Raw genomic sequence first — 23,603 nt, 5'->3', positions numbered from 1 at the left:
TATAACTATAATATTTATCAGCATTTTCAAATTATATCAATGACATAGTTATAATGCACAAAATACCAAACTCTCTCCCTATCTCAACTTTTAGGAGAGATGAGATAAAGAGAGGGGGGAGAGAGAGAAACCCATCAAGAATGATGTATTATTTTACTAGGGGGAAATACACTGTTTAATGAAAAACATTCCTTAAAGATATGCTACCTACTACAGTATACTGATGGTACAGTGATGTCAGTATATGTGTGTGTTCAATCATCCTGAGTGAAAAGAGAAGATGTTAGGATGATGTTCACAGGAGCTGAGCATGTGCACACATTGATCTGTTTTCCACTCTATCAATGACAGTTCTAACACACAAGATACCTAACTCTCTCCCACTCTCCTGCTCTTTGTCCATATCTCTCTTTGGAAATGTGTCTTTGTATTGTTCATATGCATAGTGTATTATGATGTCCTAACTCCCCATACTGTGCAGTGTGCATACCTCATGGCTACTACCCAGTATGATGCTGCTTCACCTGTCTGGCTGGCTGGCTGGCTGTCTGGCTGGGTGCCTGTCTGTCTGGCTGTCTGGCTGTCTGTCTGGCTGGCTGTCTGGCTGGGTGCCTGTCTGGCTGTCTGTCTGTCTGGCTGTCTGTCTGTCTGGCTGTGTGTCTGGCTGGCTGTGTGTCTGTCTGTCTGGCTGTCTGTCTGTCTGGCTGTGTGTCTGGCTGGCTGTGTGTCTGTCTGGCTGTCTGGCTGTATGATTGGTTGTGCGACTTGTTTTTCTATTGACTGTTTAGAGTAAGAGGGAGGAGGAGGGAGGATGTTGTCTTTATTCACACACACACATTTTACATGGATATTTTAGTCATTTAGTAGACGCTCTTATCCAGAGCGACTTACAGTAGTTAGTTCATACTTTTCACACACACACACACACACACACACACACACACACACACACACACACACACACACACACACACACACACACACACACACACACACACACACACACACACACACACACACACACACACATGTTTTGGATTCAAGGCTGTACACTGAGTCAAATAGCATAGATATTATTTAGACATTCCGCTTCAGCTTCATGTTTTAATGGTTGTAAGGAATGTGTTTTTATATTAGTCAGGCATTCTTCCCACTGATTGCCTAGTCAAGGTTGCATTTTGTTTCATATGATTTGGTTTAGTTGCTTCAGAGGTTGCAGTGGATGTACTAAGCTTTGGAATGATTTTGGTCGATGGCTGTATGATTGCTATATGATGATGTCACCCTTTCAGGGGGTCAAAGGTCATGTCATAGCATGGTGCACGATGTCACCAGTTTGCGTGCTCCACCAGTCATCACCAGCCCATGCCCACAGCTTGGTGATGTGATAAGGGGCACGTCTTTCCATTGGAAAGATGCCACGTTTTGTTTTCAATATTGGTGTGTTTTTTTTTTATTGAGATGAGTGGAGGACTATGGGTAATTGAGACACAGTGCTTTTCTAGCCTCCCGCCCTTTGCTATTCCAGAATACAGAGTGTTCCATAATGGTCAATTTAAATTCCACCAGTCAGGGTAATACAACCAACTTACTGCTGCCAATTCAGCGGGAGTTTAGTTTCGTAAAACTTTGATGTCCGCTGTATTATAGTAGCCTGAAGGAACACCTGCTCTCTAGCTCTACCTCTTTTCTCCCGCTCCACAAAAAGTCCCCTTTTTAGATTAGATTTCTCAGGAGAATTATCCCCAGGAGAAAAATGTGGTTTCACTTCCACTGAGAAGAAAATGAACCAAAAAGAATCCTCTAAAAGCCATATTTTAAAAGCTTTGTTAAAGAGCTGCAGCTCTTCTATTCACTTTCACTCTCTAGTAATTCTATTAACATAGCGACATTGGTTTACAGATGTAGCTATTCATTTCATCGAGGTTGTTAATGAGTGGTGGATGTTGGAGGGTGTGTGTGTGCTGCATTGGGTCAGTCTCAATTTACTCCAGTGGCCCATCATCTCATAGGGGGAGAAACAGTCCCACCCATGTCGCATCACTACGTGGTACCCTTCCTATTTACTTTGTTACCATGGTAGCCTGGCCACACCCAACGACGTAGTATGATTGGCGCCTCTCTTGTGTTCCAAGGCAATGGCAGTGTGTCAAGCGTACCAGTGAACCAGCCGCCCATTAAGCTGGCGGGGCTGATCGAAGGGGCCAAGTACCGCCTGAGGGTGTACTCCAACGAATACCACAGCATCTCCAGCAATGTTGTCACCTTTGAGACCAGCGCAGGTGAGACTCCACCTGCCAGGTGAGGAGGGATGGTTCATGGCCAGATCAGGTCATGTCAGATAGCCTGGGGGCCAGTCTGTCTGCATCAGCCCAGTCTAGGAGACTATAGCAGGCTAATGCAGAGACATGACAGCACCCAGGCTACAGAGACCCCATGGATACCCCAGTTCCCTAACAATGAGGTCTGTTGGGTCAGATCAGATCACAAGGCTAGGAGTTGATATAGCTCCAAGGAGTTGGTATTGAAGTGAAGTTATTCAACTGTAGTGTAGAGGGACTGTTTTGTTTCTGTTCTTTAGAATGGGTAGTTCTGAACTTCGTGGAATATCGATTTAGCTGTTTGTGATGTCTTGATTTTCCATAGGAGTGTATTCCATGTGGTAAGAATAATCCAATGAAATGTAATGTGTGATAGGCTCATGAGTAAACAAGTCATATACAATGGATCTGATACTTTGATCTATACTTTACTTTTCTATCTTTGCTTTGTTCTGAGCAAATTCACTTTGCCAATGTCACACTTCTCTGGCACTGGCAGAGCTGTTACTTGGTTAGTAATTATAAGCTATTAATGCCATTCTTTTCCCTATTTATGCATGCATTGTGTTACAGAAGTGTTTCCCAACCTGTAATAAAGTAGCTTCATGTGGTTGGCTTATTTTACAGTTAGAAGACTGGTGTCAAATAACAATACTTTTTTTGTGGTTGGTTGCTTTGACAATTTGCTGATATTTTGTTCCTTCTGCTAAAGTACCTAGGTTTTGTGTTCAAATTGACCCAACGCATATGGTAGAGCTGCATATTCTGCTTTGGTTTGTAATGCAAAATACACTTTTTCTCTTCTAATTTGATTGTGAAGGTGTGGGGAAATGAAGATTAATAATTTGTTATACGGATAGATTTACTGGGATACCATCTAGAGTTCTAGCTCTATGTTGAGGGAATACTGGAATGCTGTGATGATGGTTTGGGTTGTCATACATTGTGTACTTGGTGTATCTTGATTTGAACATCCTTGGATGAGGACAGATTGTCGGATGTATTTCCACTGACTCATTTGGGGCAAAACAGACTCTTATTATTTTTCTCCCTCTCTCTGTGTGTCTCATCTCTCCCATCTGTGTGTGTGTGTGTGTGTGTGTGTGTGTGTGGGTGTGTGTGTGTGTGTCAATGGTTTTGCCTGCTGACAGCCTACATTAAAGACCAGGTGGACATTGCTGCCCAGGGCTGGTTTATCGGGCTGATGTGTGCCATCGCTCTCATCATCCTCATCCTCCTCATCGTCTGCTTCATCAAGAGGAGTCGCGGAGGCAAATATCCAGGTAAGGGTTAAAGGCCCGGTGCAGTCAAAAACGTGATTTCCTGTGTTTTATACACTGAACAAAAATATAAATTCAACATGTAAAGTGTTGGTACCATGTTTAATGAGCTGAAATAAACTCAGCAAAAAAAGAAATGTCCCTTTTTCAGGAACCTGTCTTTCAAAGATAATTCGTAAAAATCCAAATAATCATTGTAAAGGGTTTAAACACTGTTTCCCATGCTTGTTCAATGAACCATAAACAATTAATGAACATGCACCTGTGGAACGGTCGTTAAGACTCTAACAGCTTACAGACGGTAGGCAATTAAGTTCACAGTTATGAAAACTTAGGACACTAAAGATGCTACTGACGATGAAAAACACCAAAAGAAAGATGCCCAGGGTCCCTGCTGATCTTCGTGAACATGCCTTAGGCACGCTGCAAGGAGGCATGAGGACTGCAGATTCCTCATGAGGACTGCAGATAAATTGCAATGTCTGTATTGTGAGACGCCTAAGACCGCGCTACAGGGAGACAGGACGGACAGCTGATTGTCCTCGCAGTGGCAGACCACATGTAACAACACCTGCACAGGATCGGTACATCCGAACATCACACCTGCGGGACAGGTACAGGATGGCAACAACAACTGCCTGAGTTAAACCAGGAACGCACAATCCCTCAATCAGTGTTCAGACTGTCCACAGTTGGCTGAGAGAGGCTGGACTGAGGGCTTGTAGGCCTATTGTAAGGCAGGTCCTCACCAGACATCACCAGCAACAACGTCGCCTATGGGCACAAATCTACCGTCGCTGGACCAGACAGGATTGGCAAAAAGTGCTCTTCCCTGTCGAGTTGCGGTTTTGTCTCACCAGGGGTGATGGTCGGATTCGCGTTTATCGTCGAAGGAATGAGCGTAACACCGAGGCCTGTACTCTGGAGCGGGATCGATTTGGAGGTGGAGGGTCCGTCATGGTCTGGGGCGGTGTGTCAAAGCATCATCGGACTGAGCTTGTTGTCATTGCAGGCAATCTCAATGCTGTGCGTTACAAGGAAGACCTCCTCTTCCCTCATGTGGTACCCTTCCTGCAGGCTCATCCTGATATGACCCTCCAGCATGACAATGCCACCAGCCATACTGTTCGTTCTGTGCGTGATTTCCTGCAAGACAGGAATGTCAGTGTTCTGCCATGGCCAGCGAAGAGCCCGGATCTCAATCCCATTGAGCCCGTCTGGGACCTGATGGATCGGAGGGTGATAGCTAGGGCCATTCCCCCCAGAAATGTTCGGGAACTTGCAGGTGCCTTGGTGGAAGAGTGGGGTAACATCTCACAGCCAGAACTGGCAAATCTGGTGCAGTCCATGAGGAGGAGATACACTGCAGTACCTAATGCAGCTGGTGGCCACACCAGATACTGACTGTTACTTTTAATTTTGACCCCCCCCTTGTTCAGAGACACATTATTCAATTTCTGTTAGTCACATGTCTGTGGAACTTGTTCAGTTTGTCTCAGTTGTTGAATCTTGTTATCTTCATACAAATATTTACACATGTTAAGTTTGCTGAAAATAAACGCAGTTGACATTGAGAGGACATTTATTTTTTTGCTGAGTTTAAAAGATACCAGAAATGTTCCATATGCACAAAAAAGCTTATTTCTCTCAAATTTGGTGCTCAAATGTGTTTACATCCCTATTTGTGAGCATATCTCCTTTGCCGAGATAATCCATCCACCTGACAGGTGTGGCATATCAAGAAGCTGATTAAACAGCATGATCATCACACAGGTGCACCTTGTGCTGGGGACTCTAAAAGGCCACAGGTGCAGTTTTGAGACATCAAAGTTTTGTCACACAACACAATGCCACAGATATATATACGTTTTGAGGGAGCGTGCAATTGGCATGCTGACTGCAGGAATGTCCACTAGAGCTGTTGCCAGAGAATTGAATGTTCATTTCTCTACTATAAGCCCCCTCCAATGTCGTTTTAGATAATTTGGCAGTACGTCCAACCGGCTTAACAACTGCAAACCACGTGTAACCATGCCAGCCCAGAACCTCCACATCTTCTTCACATGCGGATTTGTCTGAGACCAGCCACTCGGACAGCTGATGAAACTGTGGGTTTGCACAACTGAAGAATTTCGGCACAATCTGTCAGAAGCCGTCTCAGGGAAGCTCATCTGCGTACTTGTCATCCTCACCAGGGTCTTGACCTGACTGCAGTTCGACATCGTAACCGACTTCAGTGGGCAAATGCTCACCTTCGATGACCACTGGCATGCTGGAGAAGTATGCTCTTTATGGATGAATCCCACTTTCAGCTGTACCGGGCAGATGGCAGACCGTGACAAGATCCTGAGGCCCATTGTCATGCCATTCACGTCATCACCGCATATTTCAGCATGATAATGCACGTCCCCTTGTCGCAATGATCTGTACACAATTCCTGGCAGCTGAAAATGTCCCACTTCTTCCATGGACTGCATACTCACCAGACATGTCACCCATTGAGCATGTTTGGGATGCTCTGAGTCGACGTGTACAAGAGCGTGTTCCAGTTCCCGCCAATATCCTGCAACTTCGCACAGCCATTGAAGAGGAGTGGGACAACATTCCACATGTCACAATCAACAGCCTGATCAACTCCATGTGAAGGAGATGTGTCGCGTTGCATGAACCAAGTGGTGGTCACACCAGATACTGACTGGTTTTCTGATCCACGCCCCTCCCTTTTCTTTGTAGATATCTTTGACAAATAGATGCAGATCTGTATTCCCAGTCATGTAATGCATTTGTTTCAATTGACTGATTTCATTTTATGAACTGTAACTCTTAGAAATACATCTTAGAAATATTTGTGTTCAGTGTGTATAGATTTCCACACTGAGGTTGGAATAATACTGTGAAATTGTGAAAATTATGATAATGCTCTTATACTGTAAGAGCTGTTTGAAAATAACACCTTTTCAGCCTGTTTTGGTGGTATGAAGACTTGACATCACCAGGCAGTAAATTAGTTAGTAGACCAATAGACAGGTTGGTTGTTTAGCAACACAACCGACACATGTGCAACTATTGGGCAAAACAGATGGGTTGGCTTAGATTGTTTGACAAGATGTAAACTATATTTCGTATCCAATGTTAATTGAAAACATAAATGCATTGTCTCATTTGTTGGTTAACTAGCTAGCGAATTTAGCCATATTAGCATTGACATGAAATCTGTCAAAACACCTCAAAACAAGACAGGGTATCAAGAAGAAAATGAAAATAGCTGAAACGAGTCACTTACGATTCCCTACGTGGCAGTTTCTTGTCATTGTTGGTAGCTATCTGGCCATCTAAAATCACAACAACTCTCGAACCCCATTGAAGAGTGCACATCATTTTCGTGACGTAATCAGCTAAACCATCTATAAGAAAGACAGTTCCAAATCTCTCTTTCAATAACAGCTAGTTTTCAGTTGTCCCCTCCCCACTCTGACCACTCCCATACAGTCCTAGCAAAGTTCTTGCTTGAGAAATTGCTCTTTGCTAAGAAGCAATTTTTTTCATTTTTGACCATTTTAATTGAAATCAATCATAGTAAGGTACTTAATTGTTAGCAAGAAATGATTTGATATTGAGATAAAAATGGCTGCATTGGACCTTTAACACAAGGTGGTCCAGTATCCAAGTAAGGGTTAACACAGGGGGTCAAATCAAATCTACTAACTAGTAACCATGTAAGGGTATACTAGACAGGGTCAAGTATTAGGTTAAGGGTTAACACATTGAGGGCGTTTGGGAGCAGGAAAATACGGTGGGGGTTGAAATACCCAGGTAGGGGTTAGAACGAGGGCAAGTGTCCAGTTAAGTCACAAGATGGTGGCATGTTCAGTATAATCATGCACCTCTATTTGTTTTATCACTCTTCAGTACGAGATAAAAAAGATCTCCCTCTGGAGGGAGTGGATCAGAAGGGAGAGGATGGATCATTTGACTACCAGTAAGTATTTCTCTTCAATATTACATATCTCTGGCCTACACATCTCTGGAACAATTTTGTGTGTCGCCATTGCCAGTCAGTGAATGATCTATATATGCAGAGTTTCTATTGCAAAACATTAGTAATCATGGCTAGATATGACTGTGTATCATCCAGGATTATACAGAGGAGGATGTAGTAGGCCTATGTCTTGTTTGCTTTCTTATGGAAGTGTCATTGTGATTATCATGTATGGTATTCAGGCTTTGGATCATGTTTAGTAGTGTTTATCTGCAACTATTTAGGCATCAGGAATGAGGGACAGGGACTATTACTTTGGCCTTGTAATATTTGGGAATGCTATTAAGACGATCGAGACAGGAGCTACAGTAAACAGGAGTTACTATGTCTTAGGTCTGGTAATGCATGTTTTCAGTATGTATTTGTTAGTTAGTGATTGTCTTTTGTTCATTCCAGGTCTCACTGATCTCCAGTCATTCTTCTATGTGAGGAATGAGAATCTTTCCATCTGGCCACCTTTACTGTTTAATTAACCCTCTAACTTAACTATCAAATCAGCACTAACACTCTCCAACCGATTACTCACTCTAATCATCGTGGTCCTACTTTATATTGAAATGGTGCTAAAAACCAGTGTCCTTGCATGGTACAGTAGTTACATAGGCAGACACATTGTACTTTATGTACACGCTTAAAAGTTTAGCAACTGTTTCCATGATGATTATCATACTAGCCTCAGCAGGGAGTCTTTAGAACTTCAGAAGAGGAAGGCAGCATCACATTAGTGGAAACCAAGACTGTTCTCAGGGCAAGCCTGGTGTAGCTAGATATGTTCGAGTCACGTCGGAGATGCCCTAACCCTAATCCTAACCCTTTTCCTAACCTTAACCTAATTCTCCTAATCTGCCATGTCAATTCTCCTAACCTGACACGTTAATTCTCCTAACCTGCTGGGCAAGTTCTCCTAACCTGTTACAAAAAGTCAGTAATGCTAGTTAAAACAGGCGGACTTGCCATGAGAATAGTCTTGGTTTCCACTAATGCGATACAGCAAGATGAAGTGCCCCTGTACTCTGCCCCCTATAACCCCACACAACCAGTAACCCAAACCCCTAATTTTTCTTATAAGCCACAAATGAAACATGGTACCTTAATTTACCCAGACCAGTTACAATGTATTTAAAAAAATAAATACAAATATTTAACCTTTATTTAACTAGGCAAGTCAGTTAAGAACAAATTATTATTTACAATGACGGCCTACCCCGGCCAAACCCTAACCCGGACGACGCTGGGCCAATTGTGCGCCGCCCTATGGGATTAGGAATGTATATTTCGAGTAATTTGAAGAGATTTTATTCATTTTGCGTTTGGCTGTCAAAAGCATTCTGACCATGAAGGAAATAATTTGAACAGTGATGTTTTAGGTGTTTATTCTGCTTGACAGCACAGTGCTGTGGTTTTAAAGTGTTAAGTGATTTTAAACACCTGCGTGCAGTGAGATGTTCAAAGGTGTTATCAACAATTATCACATATGTGTGAGGCATGTCCACAATGGAAAAGCTAAGCAAGTCTGCTCTCTTCCTTAATCAATGTTTATTAATATTACCCTCTTTCCTACAGTGAAGGTCATTGCTTAACTCACAAACTGACACACTCAATAGCACTGGGACTAATCACTCTGTCTACCCAACTCACACGTTGTGTATGTGCGTGTGTGTCTGGGCATTTCTTTGTGTGTGTGTTTTTGTGTGTATGTGTTTTTGTGTAAGTGTAACTGTGTGCGTGAGTCTGTGTGAGTGTGTGTGAGTGTGTGTGAGTTTGTGCGTCCGTGCGTACGCGCATGTGTGTGTGTGTAGTCTCTGGCTCTCATAAGCTTGTGTCACCTGGAGGATGTATCTCCTTCCTTCCCTCTCTCTCTTTACCCTCTCTCCTATCCTATCTCCTCCCTCTCTTCTCCATGCTGAAATGGTCGTCTGTCCCTGACAGGAATGAAAATGAGAACGAAAAGGAGAACAGGTACTTTGGTTTCGGCACGGCATTCACCTCCCGGCCTGCGCATGTCAGAGACAGATACTGAACTCCCCTTCAGACTGAGGGCTTGGGGGTGAGATTGGGGGATGAGGAAGCGAGGGCATGGGGGTGAGATTGGGGGATGAGGAAGCGAGGGCATGGGGTGAGATTGGGGGATGAGGAAGCGAGGGCATGGGGTGAGATTGGGTGATGAGGAAGCGAAGGCTTGGGTGTGAGATTGGGGGATGAGGAAGCGAGGGCATGGGGTGAGATTGGGTGATGAGGAAGCAAGGGCTTGAGGGTGAGATGGGGGGATGAAGAAGCGAGGGCTTGGGGGTGAGATAGGGGGGATGAGGAAGCGAGGGCTTGGGGGTGAGATTGGGGGATGAGGAAGCGAGGGCATGGGGTGAGATTGGGTGATGAGGAAGCAAGGGCTTGAGGGTGAGATGGGGGATGAAGAAGCGAGGGCTTGGGGGTGAGATAGGGGGGGATGAGGAAGCGAGGGCTTGGGGGTGAGATTGGGGGATGAGGAAGCGAGGGTTTGGGGGGAGATTTGGGGATGAGGAAGCGAGGGCTTGGGGGTGAGATAGGGGGGATGAGGAAGCGAGGGCTTGGGGGTGAGATAGGGGGGATGAGGAAGCGAGGGCATGGGGTGAGATAGGGGGGATGAGGAAACGAGGGCTTGGGGGTGAGATAGGGGGGATGGTCTATGAACTACTTCTCCCTCCTCCCTTTGCACTACTGTTTCTGGGGTAGAAGTGGAAGATGGGGGGTGGGGTGGGTCAAGGTGGGCATGGTACACCAGCCAATCAGAGATATCGGTTCCCGGGGGTGTCAAACATGTGATCAGGGCACAGCTGAGACTCTCTGGATAGTGTGAACCCACAGAGAGAAGTGAGAAGAGTGTTGTTTCTACACACAGCTAGAACTCCCGTCAAGGCACTTCACCAATCTGTAGCTAATCGCAAAAACATATATCATATGTTGCTTACTCTTTTGGTCTATAGTCTACTTCCATAAAATGTAGTACATCTGGGTCAACTGTCCCTTCAATGCAGATTAGTAAATAGGACAATCCTACTTTAGGACTAAGCCATGTTACAGATGTAGGATATTTATTTGATCACCCTGTTGCAATGCAGGACATTTTAAACTTGTAGTGTATTTGAAGTTTAAAAATGCTTCTAAAGTTATTTCCACTTTGAAATGTCAAACTTGATTTTCCCTTACGAAAAATGTATCAACCCCTACAAAAATGTTCATTAACTATAATCAACATAATAATTCACATTACTGTTGCTGCAGGATTATTTCCCTGCTGTAGCAAACTGGCTCAAATTGAGATCCAACATCAGTATGCTTCACCAGGCTACAATCATAAACACTAGAGCTAAACCTAGCCCAAAGCTATGCATTAACCTTGGTTTAGCCTTGAGGCTAAGGTCATCAATTGACCTGGCTATCTTTGGCCTTGCCATGGCCATGTTCCACACCTGCTACCTGTGTTCCACACCTTCTACCTGTGTTCCACACCTGCTCCCTCACAAGCAGAACAACAGCCATTTCAATAGGCAGAATATCATAAGCCCAGGGCTGTTCTGGACCTGTTCAATACAGGCCTCTGGTGGAGAGTTGTCTTGGCAGGGACCTATCCTATCCATGGGTGGTTCAGGGTTAAGAGCAGCGGGTGTTCAATGTGGGGAAAGAGACGCTAATCACAGCTGTGGTTTAAGCATCGCCTCAGGCTCATGATATTCAAGTAAAAAAAGCGTATTAGTGTTCAAGGCTCAGCTGGTGTTCAGACAGTGAGCCAAGGCTCCGCACTGTGAAATCCTCTTCTCATTACCAGTCTGCAGGATATCACAGAGTTAGAAAAGCAGCTTTTCTGAAAGTGTCAATTTAATCAGGTAATAAACTGTCAGGTAAATAAATCAAGGTGATTTGCAGATTAGGGGAGAGAGATCGAGAGAGAGAGAGAGAGAGTGAGGAGGCAGGAAGGTCTTATCTCTCCCCAGAGAGACGTCAAGTGTTTCATGGATCAGGTAGGTGATGTAATGATCGTGAAACTGATCGTGAACACTCTGAGAGGTCCTGAACCCGTTTGTCTCTGTCGAGGGCTTGATCGTGTTTTTCCCCCCTTAAGGTTAATTGCTTTGTTTTTCTTCCGACAGCTGACATTTAACAGGCAGCAACCACCAGGTGCAGAGGTGAAGGCTGAGGACGGAAATCAATTTGGCTGAAATGAGGGAGGTAGGGAGGTTTGAGAGAGGGTGTAGAGTAGATGTAGTGAGGGTTTAGGGAGGAAGGTTGGAAAGTCTTCCGTTCGTGTTTGACGCCCTTGAGGAACCGATTTGGGGAATAAGCAACAGCGAGCCTTTTGTATGGAGATGAAATATCAACACCACTATGTCCTTTCCTTGTTCCTTCCTACATGACTTAGTCATCAATGATGATAATCACTGCTGCTCACATCCATCTCTGCATGTTTTTTCTGTCCATGTTTCGGTCAAGTAGACCCCAGCTTTCAAAAGATATTGATAAAATAAACATGCAGGGGTAAATGTATGTGCTGGAGTAATTTTCATCATTGATGATGTCTGGTCCCTGTGTATAGCATAAGCTGAATGATTTGGGAGTTCTGTCTCTGCATGTATGGGACTCTATGACAGGGGTGGCCAACCCTGATCCAGGAACACCGCAGTGAGCGCAAGATTTTGTTCCAGCCCAGCTGTAACACAATTGATTTGACATTCTATGGTTCTAGGTTAAAGACCATGATTAGTTGATTGTTTCAAGCTGGCCTGGAACAAAAGCCTGCACATACTGCAGCTTTTCAGGACTAGGTATGGCCACCCTGGTCTATTCCAGTTTGACTCTCTGTGGTGCTATAAACTCACCTGTTAGAGGTCCTTTCTATGCCAATTGCCAAACCCACAGATGCCTTGATTTAGCTCTGGTCTCGGCCGTTACATGTGGCTTGAGCCTCCTTCAGCGCCCTGCATCTTTTCATTTATCCCTCCAAAGATGATTTTGTTTTCAGTTGAAGAAGGTTCAAGCTGCACGTAATACCATGGACCAGACCTATCCCTGCAATAGACTAGTGTCCTGTCCAGGGGGTGTACTTGCACATCAAGCTGCCTCACGCTACAGAAACAGGAGATAGACTATTGTCCTGTCCAGTGGGTGTACTTGTACATCAAACTGCCTCACGCTATAGAAACAGGAGATATGCTCTTGCTCCTATGAGCTGTTCTGGGTCGCATGCGCCAAGGCTCGTGCAAGGCAACTTTCACGTAAAGCCTGATTCTAGGGCCTATTGGTGCCCTATGATTATTGTTGTTTTTTATGGGGTTTTGTTTGTTTGATATCACAGTAATAGTATGGTGCAACTATGTGTGGGCACCCAACTGTTTTTGACCCACTAGTAAATATAATTTTAGGCCGATGTCACTCAGGTATATTAGCAATCCCCACACATGTGCACACATATTCTATATCAAATGTTCAGTCTGTGTTTAAAAAGTATGTGTCTGTTCAGTGTGTTTTTAGCCATCTCTGTTTTTTGTTCTTCCTCACCTTATGTCTTTTTCCTTTGTCTTTCTGTTCTGGTTTCTGTTCCCATTGGTCCAAATCAAGTTGTTCCCTCAAAAGGTATGACAGGAGTCTATCCCGCAGAGTGCATACCACAACCAGAATAACCTTGAAATAATATGCATTATTTACTTTTTAAGACCGCTCAGAATTCTTGCATTGGGTTTTAATCGATTAATATCTAATAACACACATAATCACCTTTGTCAACCTGCTGAAGTGGCTAAACATTGACCATACTGTTTTCAATTGAATCAACATCTTTCCTCCAACATATGCTCACTAAGGCTTAACCAAGTAAAATCCTCCTTTCATTTCCATGATATTGATGCAGAGGTGGAAAGTAACAAACAACTGATTTTGACATTTACGCAGTTGATTTATCTAGTCCAATTGTTATGTTAATTGGGCTGCATAAGATTTGTCTTTATAGAACAATGCTCAAATATCAAAGATCAAGTGCAGTTTGTTTTGAAAGTCATTTCAGACACTGCAGCTTATTTTAGGAGAATAAAGTCTTCCCAGTTACTTTTTCCACCTTTGCTCCTCTCTCAAAAGTTAATCTAATCAGATAATTGAATCATTCTACACTCTCATTCTAAAGACATTTTAAAGTCGAAGAATGCTTGAACTTTTATACCCTTTCTAAACCCTCTGCTCACTAACATTTCTCGAGCGATAAGGTCAACAAACAAAAGCTGGCAAACCCGCCACAAACTTTGCCACTGTAGATTTATTCAATTACACATAGAGAAATAATAGGCTCATAATTAAGATGTAATACTTTCCTCCTGAGTGGATTTAGAGCTATGAACATTAGTTACGTATTTACCAGCTGCTATGCTAATCTCCTTATAATTGGATACATTTTAGTGAATTTGAGGGCTGTCTAATAAGGCCATTTCTACATTACGCTCACGTCTACTGTGCTAAAAATCAAGGTTGTCATTTTCCATGCCTGTATAAGGCCATAGTCAACATACGGTATTGTATGACAGTGAACTCAATGTTCTCACACTCCTGATCAATCCTTCTCTCAGTATATTAATCGATTAAAACATTAAAAAAACATCTCCTGCGCAGTTATCCAGTTTCTTCTCATGTATTTCACTCTCTTTTCTTTGGTCTACTTATCTTCTCTAGAGTCTCTCTCTCTCTCTCTCTCTCGCTCTCATACTTTTGTCAGGCACCTGATTCCTCTATTCCTTTCTTGATTTTAGTCTCTCTCTCTCTCTCTCTCTCTCTCTCTCTCTCTCCCTCTCTCTCTCTCTCTCTCTCTCTCTCTCTCTCTTGGTCTGTTTGAGTTCAGAGGTTTGATTGTGGGTTGACTTGTTGATACTTTGGTATGGTTGCCTTGGTAATTCTCGGTTGATGACCTTGTGTGCCCCGTTGGCTTGGTGAGCCATGCTTTCAGGTAATCTCTGTCAGATTATATTGCCATGTAGTTTGTCTACTAACTGGCCAGCCATACAGTACCACACCAGTACTTCACCGAAGAAAATATGTCAACACGGTCTGGTTTGTAGATGCATCCTCTCTACAATGAAGAGAAATAGACAACACCTCCAAATACGATGGAAAAACTGTTGAAGAGCTAAACTTCATTATTTTCTGTTCCATCTGCTCTGGTAATGCCTTTCTGCTGTTTGTTATCTGGCTGTTGTAAGAGTCTAGAGAGCTAATGCTGGTTGATAGCCCCTGATCCCTTCTGCATGACAATTCTCTCCCCCTACTGCAGAGGTAGAAGACATAGGGACATGTTCTGAACTGAGATACGCACACCTACTATAACCTGGGCTTTCACACAAATACACTAACACCTGCAACGCTCTGACTTTTGTGTGAGTTTGAGCTTTATGCACAGATCTCAGATCAGAACATAGCCCGGACTGAGCAGCATGTGTATGATAATGCATTGCTTTGAGCATTTAAGGCCAGCATACAGCTTCCCCAAAGACAAAGGGGCTCTGTAGCAGTTCTTCTAGACTATAATATTTACTGCAGGGCTTTTTATATTTTAGCAAGCTTATATTATTGCACTCAGGTTGACCATTGCCAGTGTTTTTATATCATAGCTAAAGGCAAGTATCGATGTTGTTCCAAAATGAGCTTGTGAAAGTGCTTGTGTTCCAGTCTGCACTGAATGACCTCAGCTACAGTCTGTACTGTAAGAGAGACGACAGTGGAAAACTACAGAATCAACACTTCTCATGTTTACAGTTGTTCCCTTCCCCAGTTTTCTTCTTACCCCTAACCCCTCTTCTCTCTCTCCCCTAACCTTTGGGACGGTAAGGATCCGTCTGCGTTGATGACCGTGTCGATGACATCACAGGCGGAATCTAACCTTTGACCTCTTGACCCTTTGCAGCAGCGACGAGGACAACAAGCCTCTGCAGGGCAGCCAGAACTCTCTGGATGGCGGTGTGAAGGAAAGTGACGACAGCCTGGTGGACTACGGCGAGGGAGGGGATGGCCAGTTCAACGAGGACGGCTCCTTCATCGGTCAGTACACCGTCAAAAAGGACAAGGATGAGACGGAAGGTAACGAGAGTTCCGAGGCCACTTCACCCGTCAACGCCATCTACTCGCTGGCATAGTCCCCCTGCCCGGCCTGGCCTGGGGATCTGAGGAACTCCCCCTGGCGGTCAGAGGGTGATATTACTATCACTACTACTACTACCACACACACAGACACATACGCAAACACACACATATGAATATAAGTGTATTAATATATAAAACACATATACACATGTAAACACACGCAGCACCTGCCTGGAGACTGTTTGACCTCTTAAAGCGGAGGGAGAAACCATTCCTCTAAGAATTAAGGGGGTGTGAATGGAATGGAGTTGAAATTACTGTGAGCCAAGCCTTGACGTTCGACCTTGACGTTCTATAGAAATGGCGTGCCAAGGTGAAGTTTGGGAACCTTCAACAGTACCAGTCTCTCTATGCTCTTCCTTCTGCCCCTCACACAGACTGAGTGTGCCTAACGGGCAAGCCTCAGTTGTAGAGGACTAGGAGGAAACGCCAAGGTTTTCAACCATTTTGTGTGGCTCTAGAGCTTTCTTTGTTTTCAACGTACTCAGCTTTCCCTCCAAACCCCTCTCTTTCTCCCCACAAAACATCCTCACGCCCCCCTGTGTCTTTACCGAGCGTCCCTAGGGAAGGAGACACAGACACTCGTCCTGTGAGCATATCAGCTACGGACCACCAACATAGCAGGATGTTGGCAGATATGTTTATCACATTGATATTTCCACAGAGAAAGATGTTTTTTTTTGTTCTCAGTTGATACAGGAGATGGGTCATTTGAATATATGAATGCTGTAAACAGTGCTAGCTCACCTTCTAGTTCGCTGCAAAACTATGCATTACCACCACCTCATGTTTTTGGGTAAAGTCTGGTTATTAATTCAATTGTTTATTTTTCAGTGTTGACTCACAGGTTTAAAGAAGAATAACCTGCTTAATGAAATTCTATCATTCCCTCCAAACTCAAGTCACGTGGAGATATTAAAAACGGCCATAGCTATAGCAATACTATTCCTGCCTCAAGCTTTTTTTATAGTACAAGCCACTACTAATATATCAGTTATAAATGACATAAAAAAATATATTTTATTTTCAAGCATGGTAGTACTTTAGTGCAAGAGACCTAGGACAAATAGCTTGGAGAGGAGGTTTTACCTGCTTTGCTGTTTGTACATCTCTATGGCGACTGGCACTCCGAGGATGTGACTCACTTCCTGTTTACTTCATGGTTAGCATGGCTGTGATCCTTAGGCTTGATCGGCACACCTTTTGTATGTTTCTTTTATAACAATTGTTAGAGGCAGGCTGAATCTGCAAAGGCAGGACTTCTCAACCCTTCAGAACTTATTTAGCATCCTAATTGACTGTTGAACAACTCAAAATAAAACCAAAACATATTTTATGTCTTTGAATATAGGTTACAGACAACTCTGTGAAGGTATTGAACATTGAACGTCCCTGCAGATTCTGCCTGGCCTTAGTCATCATTGACATGCAGCCATTATGTCAAGGAAGTGTGAAGAAGTTGGGGTGCACCAATACAGTAGTGGACCGTCATTTTACCAAAGATACTGATACAGTGGTGGGCTGCCATTTTACCACCGATACTGATACAGTGGTGAACCGCCATTTTACCATTTGATCTTTTCATTAGTAGAACTCACTAATGAGTCTTCCTTGATGTTTCACCTCTTAAAGTGGCAGAAAGCTCAGCACCCATATTTACAACTTATTACAACGGCACTACTAAAGTCTTTCATGTTAAATCAAATAGATCTTAGCTAATCAATGACAATTAGCTAACGGACGTCACATTGTATTTCAGGTGTGTATTTCATGTTTTAATTGATTACATTATGTTTATAGTATTCATTAATATATTAGTAATTCACTTATTAATTGTTGACCAACTGACTTGATGGTCTCACATCAGAACCAACTCAGAACCCACGATAAAGAACTTTACTGAATTTGATATTGTAAAAAAATTACCGTATGACATCTTTTGTGGCGAAGGGTGTTTCTGCTGTAAACTCGCAACATTCACTGTATGTCACCATTAAAGAGGTTGTGTTGATCTATTTATTGTGCTGCTCTTCATGTTGAGTATTCATGTTATATTACTGTTAGTATTCCATGTTGGTATTATCATTTATTTAATATACATTTCACATAATACAGGAATGTAACATTGCATTTGTCATACTGTAGCTGTGGGTACACGTACTGTAGGTCCTGAAAAAAATATGTCTGTAAATATCCATGAGAAAAACAGCTTGATGAGTAAAAGAAAGAATCACACATCTGTATCCACCAAGCAAATGTACCAGGTGCATCTCATGATTGGGACTCAAAATGACTTCATCAATGTTGTCCCGAAGAACTTGCTTTGAAATGTTAATAGATGGCTTGTGTCTCTCTGTCGGTAACTTTTCTGATCATCACTAATTCAAAAGAAACAGTTGAGAATGAACAGTATATTGTGGAAGAGGTATACAGTAGGCCTAGTCAGCCCCTTTATGGTGTAAATTAAAGTGCTCATGAAATGTATCATTGTAGCATTCTCTGCACACATGTTCAAAGCATATAAAAAAAAATGCATTTGCTGAGTTACCGAATAGCCAATTTCCCCCTATTTTGTTTGTTTTTGTATTAAGGCAACTTTCTCAAGGCTGCACAGACTCATCATGCCTTTCACCTAACATGCCTGCTGCTCCACCCCTCCTGGTGACAGCCCAGTAACTGGTGGCCATTTTGAAAGGGATACATTTGGTCCTGTGCTTCACTCCTTCAAAGAGATGTCTTTTGTCCTGCCTTCATCCTCACCTAAGTCTTAAAAAAAAGAATATACTGTATGTCCACCAACCGCCTCTGTGAACTGGTCCTCTTTATAACCTCCTCCTTTCTCCAGCTTCTCAAAGCAATATCCGCATAGAATTTTGACCCATTTGTTTTTTATGTTGTTGCTTTGTGATAAAGTTCACCATGACCTCTGGGTACAGTTGCCTACCATCTACAGACACCTGACCACTGTATAAACATGAGGAAACAGGAGGCCAGGAGTGCTGGCAGAGACACAATACAGTGCCCTTCCTGTTGCTAAATGCTCTTCTAAACAAAGCAAGACTAAGCGCACAGAGAGACCGTCCACTCTCAAATCTTCAACAAACCTTAAAGACTGCTGAATCACGGAATGTTCGATGACGGATTTAGAACTTCTAGTTCAGAACTTTAGCCTTGATATCACCGTTGTTTGTGTTCGGGTCACGATACTGTACAAGCTCTTTCCCTAGACAGCATTTGTCCTTTCCCTGTGTGGATCCTAAAGGGGGAATTAGTGAACTGGCTAGAAAACAATAAAAAGAGAATTATGAATATTTGCTGATACACAGTGCTTTCTTATGTCGTATTGTTTGTTTGTGCATGATGATTGGAGGTGCATACAGATGTAGGGTCTTCATTTGATCACCCTGCTGCAGGAGGACTTTACTGCAATGCAGGACGTTTTAAACTTGGAGTGTATTTGAGGTTTAAAAAGGCTTCTGAAGAAATGTAGACATTTCAGACTTGATTGTCCCATTATGAAAAATGTATCAACCCCTACAAAAATGTCCATTAATTATAATCCACATAATAATTCACATTTCTTGTTGCTGCAGGATTCTTTTTCTGTTATAGCAATCTGGCTCAAATTAAGTTCCTACATCTGTATGGAGTAGTGTGTCTTCTCATTCCGTTTGTAATGTTTGCATCGTCTAGACATCGCTCCTCCCCTACAATAGCAAATCAACTAACAAGGGGTTACAGAAATATAAGAGTATCTGTGTATTTTCACAGCTTTGAGTTCAGTTTATTTGTGATTCTGCAAAACTGGGATTTTATCCATACAATGAGACGCACATAACAATTATAAAATTGGAGCTTGGATTATTATAATTGTTCATATTTTTGTTATGTGGAATTATTTTAGTAAATGTGTATTTCTCTGTTTACTTTTACAAGTGTATCAAAGCAGCTTCCCAGTCTTGCTTCTACTCGCGAAATAACATATTTTGTAAGGTACATCTAATCAACAGTAAAATGGCATTTTAATATATTCACCATGTATGCGTGTATGATGAGATGTTGCAACTTCTGCTAGAGACGCCTTCTTTATAGTAAAGCTATCTCTTTTTCTCTAACTCCTGACTTCTCTCTTTCTATTGTTTTTATTATATTAGGCTACTGTTCTGTCTGTGTCAATATTACTACTGGTACTATTAAGTCACTTCCCAGAGTATGGAACACTTAGAAATCCAGAAAACGAATAGCAATATATTTCCTGAGTATACATTTTAAACATATAAAAAAGAATATTTTTGTACAAATTCCTTTTTGGAGGTTGCATTGAGTATTTGTAATAAAACGTATTGACTGAAATTCACTCAATGTTTACTGACTATATGTGTGCTTCGGTCAATAGCCTACGTTTTATTACAAATACTCAACGCAACCTCCAAAAGGAATAAGTGCAAATACTGTATACTGAACAAAAATATAAACGCAACATGTAAAGTGTTGGTCCCATGTTTCATGAGCTCAAATAAAAGCTCAGAAATCCCAGGAATTTTCCATATTCACAAAAAGCTTTTCTCTCCAATTTTGGGCTCACATTTGTTTACATTTCTGTTAGTGAGCATTTCTCCTTTGCTAAAATAATCCATCCACCTAACAGGTGTGGCATATCAAGAAGCTGATTAAACAGCAGTATCATTACACAGGTGCACCTTGTGCTGGGGACAATAAAAGGCCACTCTAAAATGTGCAGTTTTGTCACACAACACAATGTCTCAAGTTTTTAGGGAGCGTGCAATTGGCATGCTGACTGCAGGATTGTCCACCAGAACTGTTGCCAGAGAATTTAATGTTAATTTCTCTACCATAAACCGCCTCCAACATTGTTTTAGAGAATTTGGCACCGATCTCACAACCGCAGACCATGTATAACCACGCCAGCCAAGGACCTCCACATCCGGCTTCTTCACCTGCGTGATCGTCTGAGACCAGCCACCCAGACAGCTGATGAAACTGAGGAGTATTTCTGTCTGTAATAAACCCCCTTTGTTGTTAAAAACGAATTCTGATTGACTGGGCCTGGCTCCCAAATGGGTGGGCCTATGCCCTCCTAGGCCCACCCTTGGCTGCTCCTCTGCCCAGTCATGTGGAATCCATAGATTAGGGCCTAATTTATTTATTTAAATTGACTGATTTCCTTATATGAACTGTAACTCAGTACAATCATTGAAATTGTTGCATGTTGCGTTTATATTTTTTGTTCAGTATAAATTGTTTTTAATACTATACAGGTATGTGTAAATACTTGGAGCTTGGTATATTTTTAGGATCAGTCAAGGTTTAGCATCAAAGGTTTACCACTATTGGACCCTGGCCCAGTTTAGTTTTAGCCCACCCAACAGCCCTACCATAAGTCTAATTTACTGATTTATCTTTTGAGGTACGTAGGCCTACAGTGGATTACACCATTTGTAGAAAGGTCCCTGCATTATATCACTTCCTGGGTGCCTCGTCACTCATAGAGTTCACCCTTTTATTCACCATTCCTATTAAACTAGCAAGGCTACTGTTATCCCTCCACACCGACGACAAACACAAAAACACTGGCGAGATTAATACAAGCAGCACTACAATAAATCAGCTGGCAGGCTGAAAGCGAGAGGGAGAGCTGGAGCCGGCCGATGGCATACGTTATTAAATAGGGCTGAATACATTCTGCCTGCCTTGACCCCCGCAAGGCTACTAAATATTAATGTCCTAACCACGCCGCCATGCTGGCTTTCTAAAGAGAGTGACATACCTCTTCCTCTCTCCATCCCCGACTGTCACATAAACGTCACCCATAAAAGCCATTAGTGAACGTATCCATGGCTGGTGCTGACAGAACCTACACTAAATCAAATCAAATTCCCACAGTCTAACATAGAAATCTCTATACATCCACACAGTCTAACATACGTACGTTTCCACACAGGGACACAGTCTAGCATAGAAGTCTCCACACAGGGACACAGTCTAACATAGAAATCCCCACACAGGGACACAGTCTAACATTAAAGTCTCCACAAAGGGAAATAGTCTAACATAGAAATCCCCACACAGGGACACAGTCTAACACAGAAGTCTCCATACAGGGACACAGTCTAACATAGAAGTCTCCACAAAGGGACACAGTCTAACACAGATGTCTCCACACAAGGATACAGTCTAACATAGAAGTAATTACACAATGTGACAACCCGAAAGACAACCCTAACCAGCCAACATTTACCACCACCTCAGAACAGATGCTCTGTGAGCTCCACAGGGGAAAACAGAGGCAGATGTTCACAACACCAGGTAGCATATCACGTTACTACTGTACCTGTCTAGGGACAACTCAACACACACCATGTCTGATTTCATCTACCAGAGTGCTCAACCTGGGCTCAGAGCATTTTCGTTTTATTATTCTGTAGGTAAATCCCGGACATTCAATTTAATATGATATGTTTTACGAATTACAATTCCTATTATATGTTACACATTTGTTAACAATATGTACAATATGTTACGATTTTGCAAAACGATTTTGCAAAATGTACAATATGATACGAATTTGCCAAATGTATGATATGTTACGAATTCTACCTAGATGGCTAATGTTAGCTAGCTGGCTAACGTTAGCTAGGCTAGGGGGTTAGGGTTAGGAGTTAAGGTTAAGTTTAGGAGTTGGGTTAAGGTTAGGGTTAGAGGAAGGGTGTCAGGCGGTGGGTGTAGCTGGTGCATGAAGTCAGGCGCAGGAGAGCAGAGATGAGTGAACAACGCACTTTACTTGAGAAAATAGCACAAAGTAACAAAACCAATGTGCGAACAATAATGGTTGCCATACAACCCGGGTGAACACAGCACCCGGAACAAACCAGCCAGAAACGTACCAACCCTAACAATAAACAATCAAACACAAAGACATGGGGGAAACAGAGGGTTAAATACATGACCAGTAATTGGGAAATGAAAACCAGGTGTGTGGGAAACATAGACAAAACCAATGGAAAATGAAAAGTGGAGCGCCGCCTGAACAAGGAGAGGAACCGACTTCGGCGGAAGTCGTGACAAAAGGTTAGCTAAAAGGGTTAGGGAAAGGGTTAGGGTTAGTTAACATGCTAAGTGGTTGCAAAGTAGCTAAAAAGTAGTAAGTCGTTGAAAAGGTACTAATTAGCTAAAATGTTAAAATTGTCCTTGATGAGACTTCCTTTTGGTTGCTAGATGTTTGTGTTATATGCCCACCCACCCATCCATCCAACCAACCAGCCCGACCAACCACCCTACTTTCATTTTTGCCTTAAGTAACCATCTGTCTTATGTAACCATACCAAACGTAACCTATCATATTAATTTGAGTGTCCCAGATTTACACTTACTATGTTACGGCTAGTCTATGAGACCAGGATGAAATGCTATAGTGCTAATGTTTTGCCCCTCTCTGTGGATCGAGCTATAGAGACATGAATCTCCTTTAAACTAAATTAAGTTATTTAGGCAGAGTATTTATTATGGTCATGTTGTGACAGATTTTCATTGATTGATATTGTCATCATGTAGACTACTATGCTGTGTCTTAGGTTTTGGTTGGCACAAATCCAAATGATTCTTTAGCGATCAATAATGAGAGCCCTGACAATAGGGTATGAGATTACTGCCAAAACTCCCCACCCACTGCTCCACTGGAATTATTACTTATGTTAAATCAGCTTGACCTGTTCATTTTGCAAATGCACTCTTCTCCACTGGCAGGCATTTGTATCACACACACCAAGGAGTAAATTGGAACACATGGCTGCTGTT

The 23,603-nt window shown here is 42.6% G+C and overlaps 1 protein-coding gene across 6 annotated transcripts in view; it reads left to right on the top strand.

The window, feature by feature from the left end:
* Positions 1 to 19,099, top strand: part of LOC106583506 (neurofascin) — a 161,214-nt gene extending 142,115 nt beyond the window's left edge. For 5 of the 6 annotated variants that reach the window (XM_082967617.1, XM_045705761.2, XM_082967619.1 and 2 more), the window contains 4 exons: positions 2,136 to 2,282; positions 3,473 to 3,604; positions 7,511 to 7,580; positions 15,553 to 19,099. In XM_082967617.1, the coding sequence (XP_082823743.1) occupies positions 2,136 to 2,282; positions 3,473 to 3,604; positions 7,511 to 7,580; positions 15,553 to 15,781 (578 nt within the window). In that variant the 3' untranslated portion in view covers positions 15,782 to 19,099. The remainder of the gene's footprint in view (positions 1 to 2,135; positions 2,283 to 3,472; positions 3,605 to 7,510; positions 7,581 to 15,552) is intronic. The other variant, XM_082967620.1, reaches the window with a different exon arrangement.
* The last annotated feature ends 4,504 nt before the right edge of the window (positions 19,100 to 23,603 follow it).

Source organism: Salmo salar, chromosome 22 (genome assembly GCF_965601325.2).
Source record: "Salmo salar chromosome 22, fSalSal1, whole genome shotgun sequence".
Taxonomy (NCBI): domain Eukaryota; kingdom Metazoa; phylum Chordata; class Actinopteri; order Salmoniformes; family Salmonidae; genus Salmo; species Salmo salar.
The sequence above is the reverse complement of the archived record's forward strand: the minus strand, read 5'-3'. Positions and strand labels throughout refer to the sequence as shown.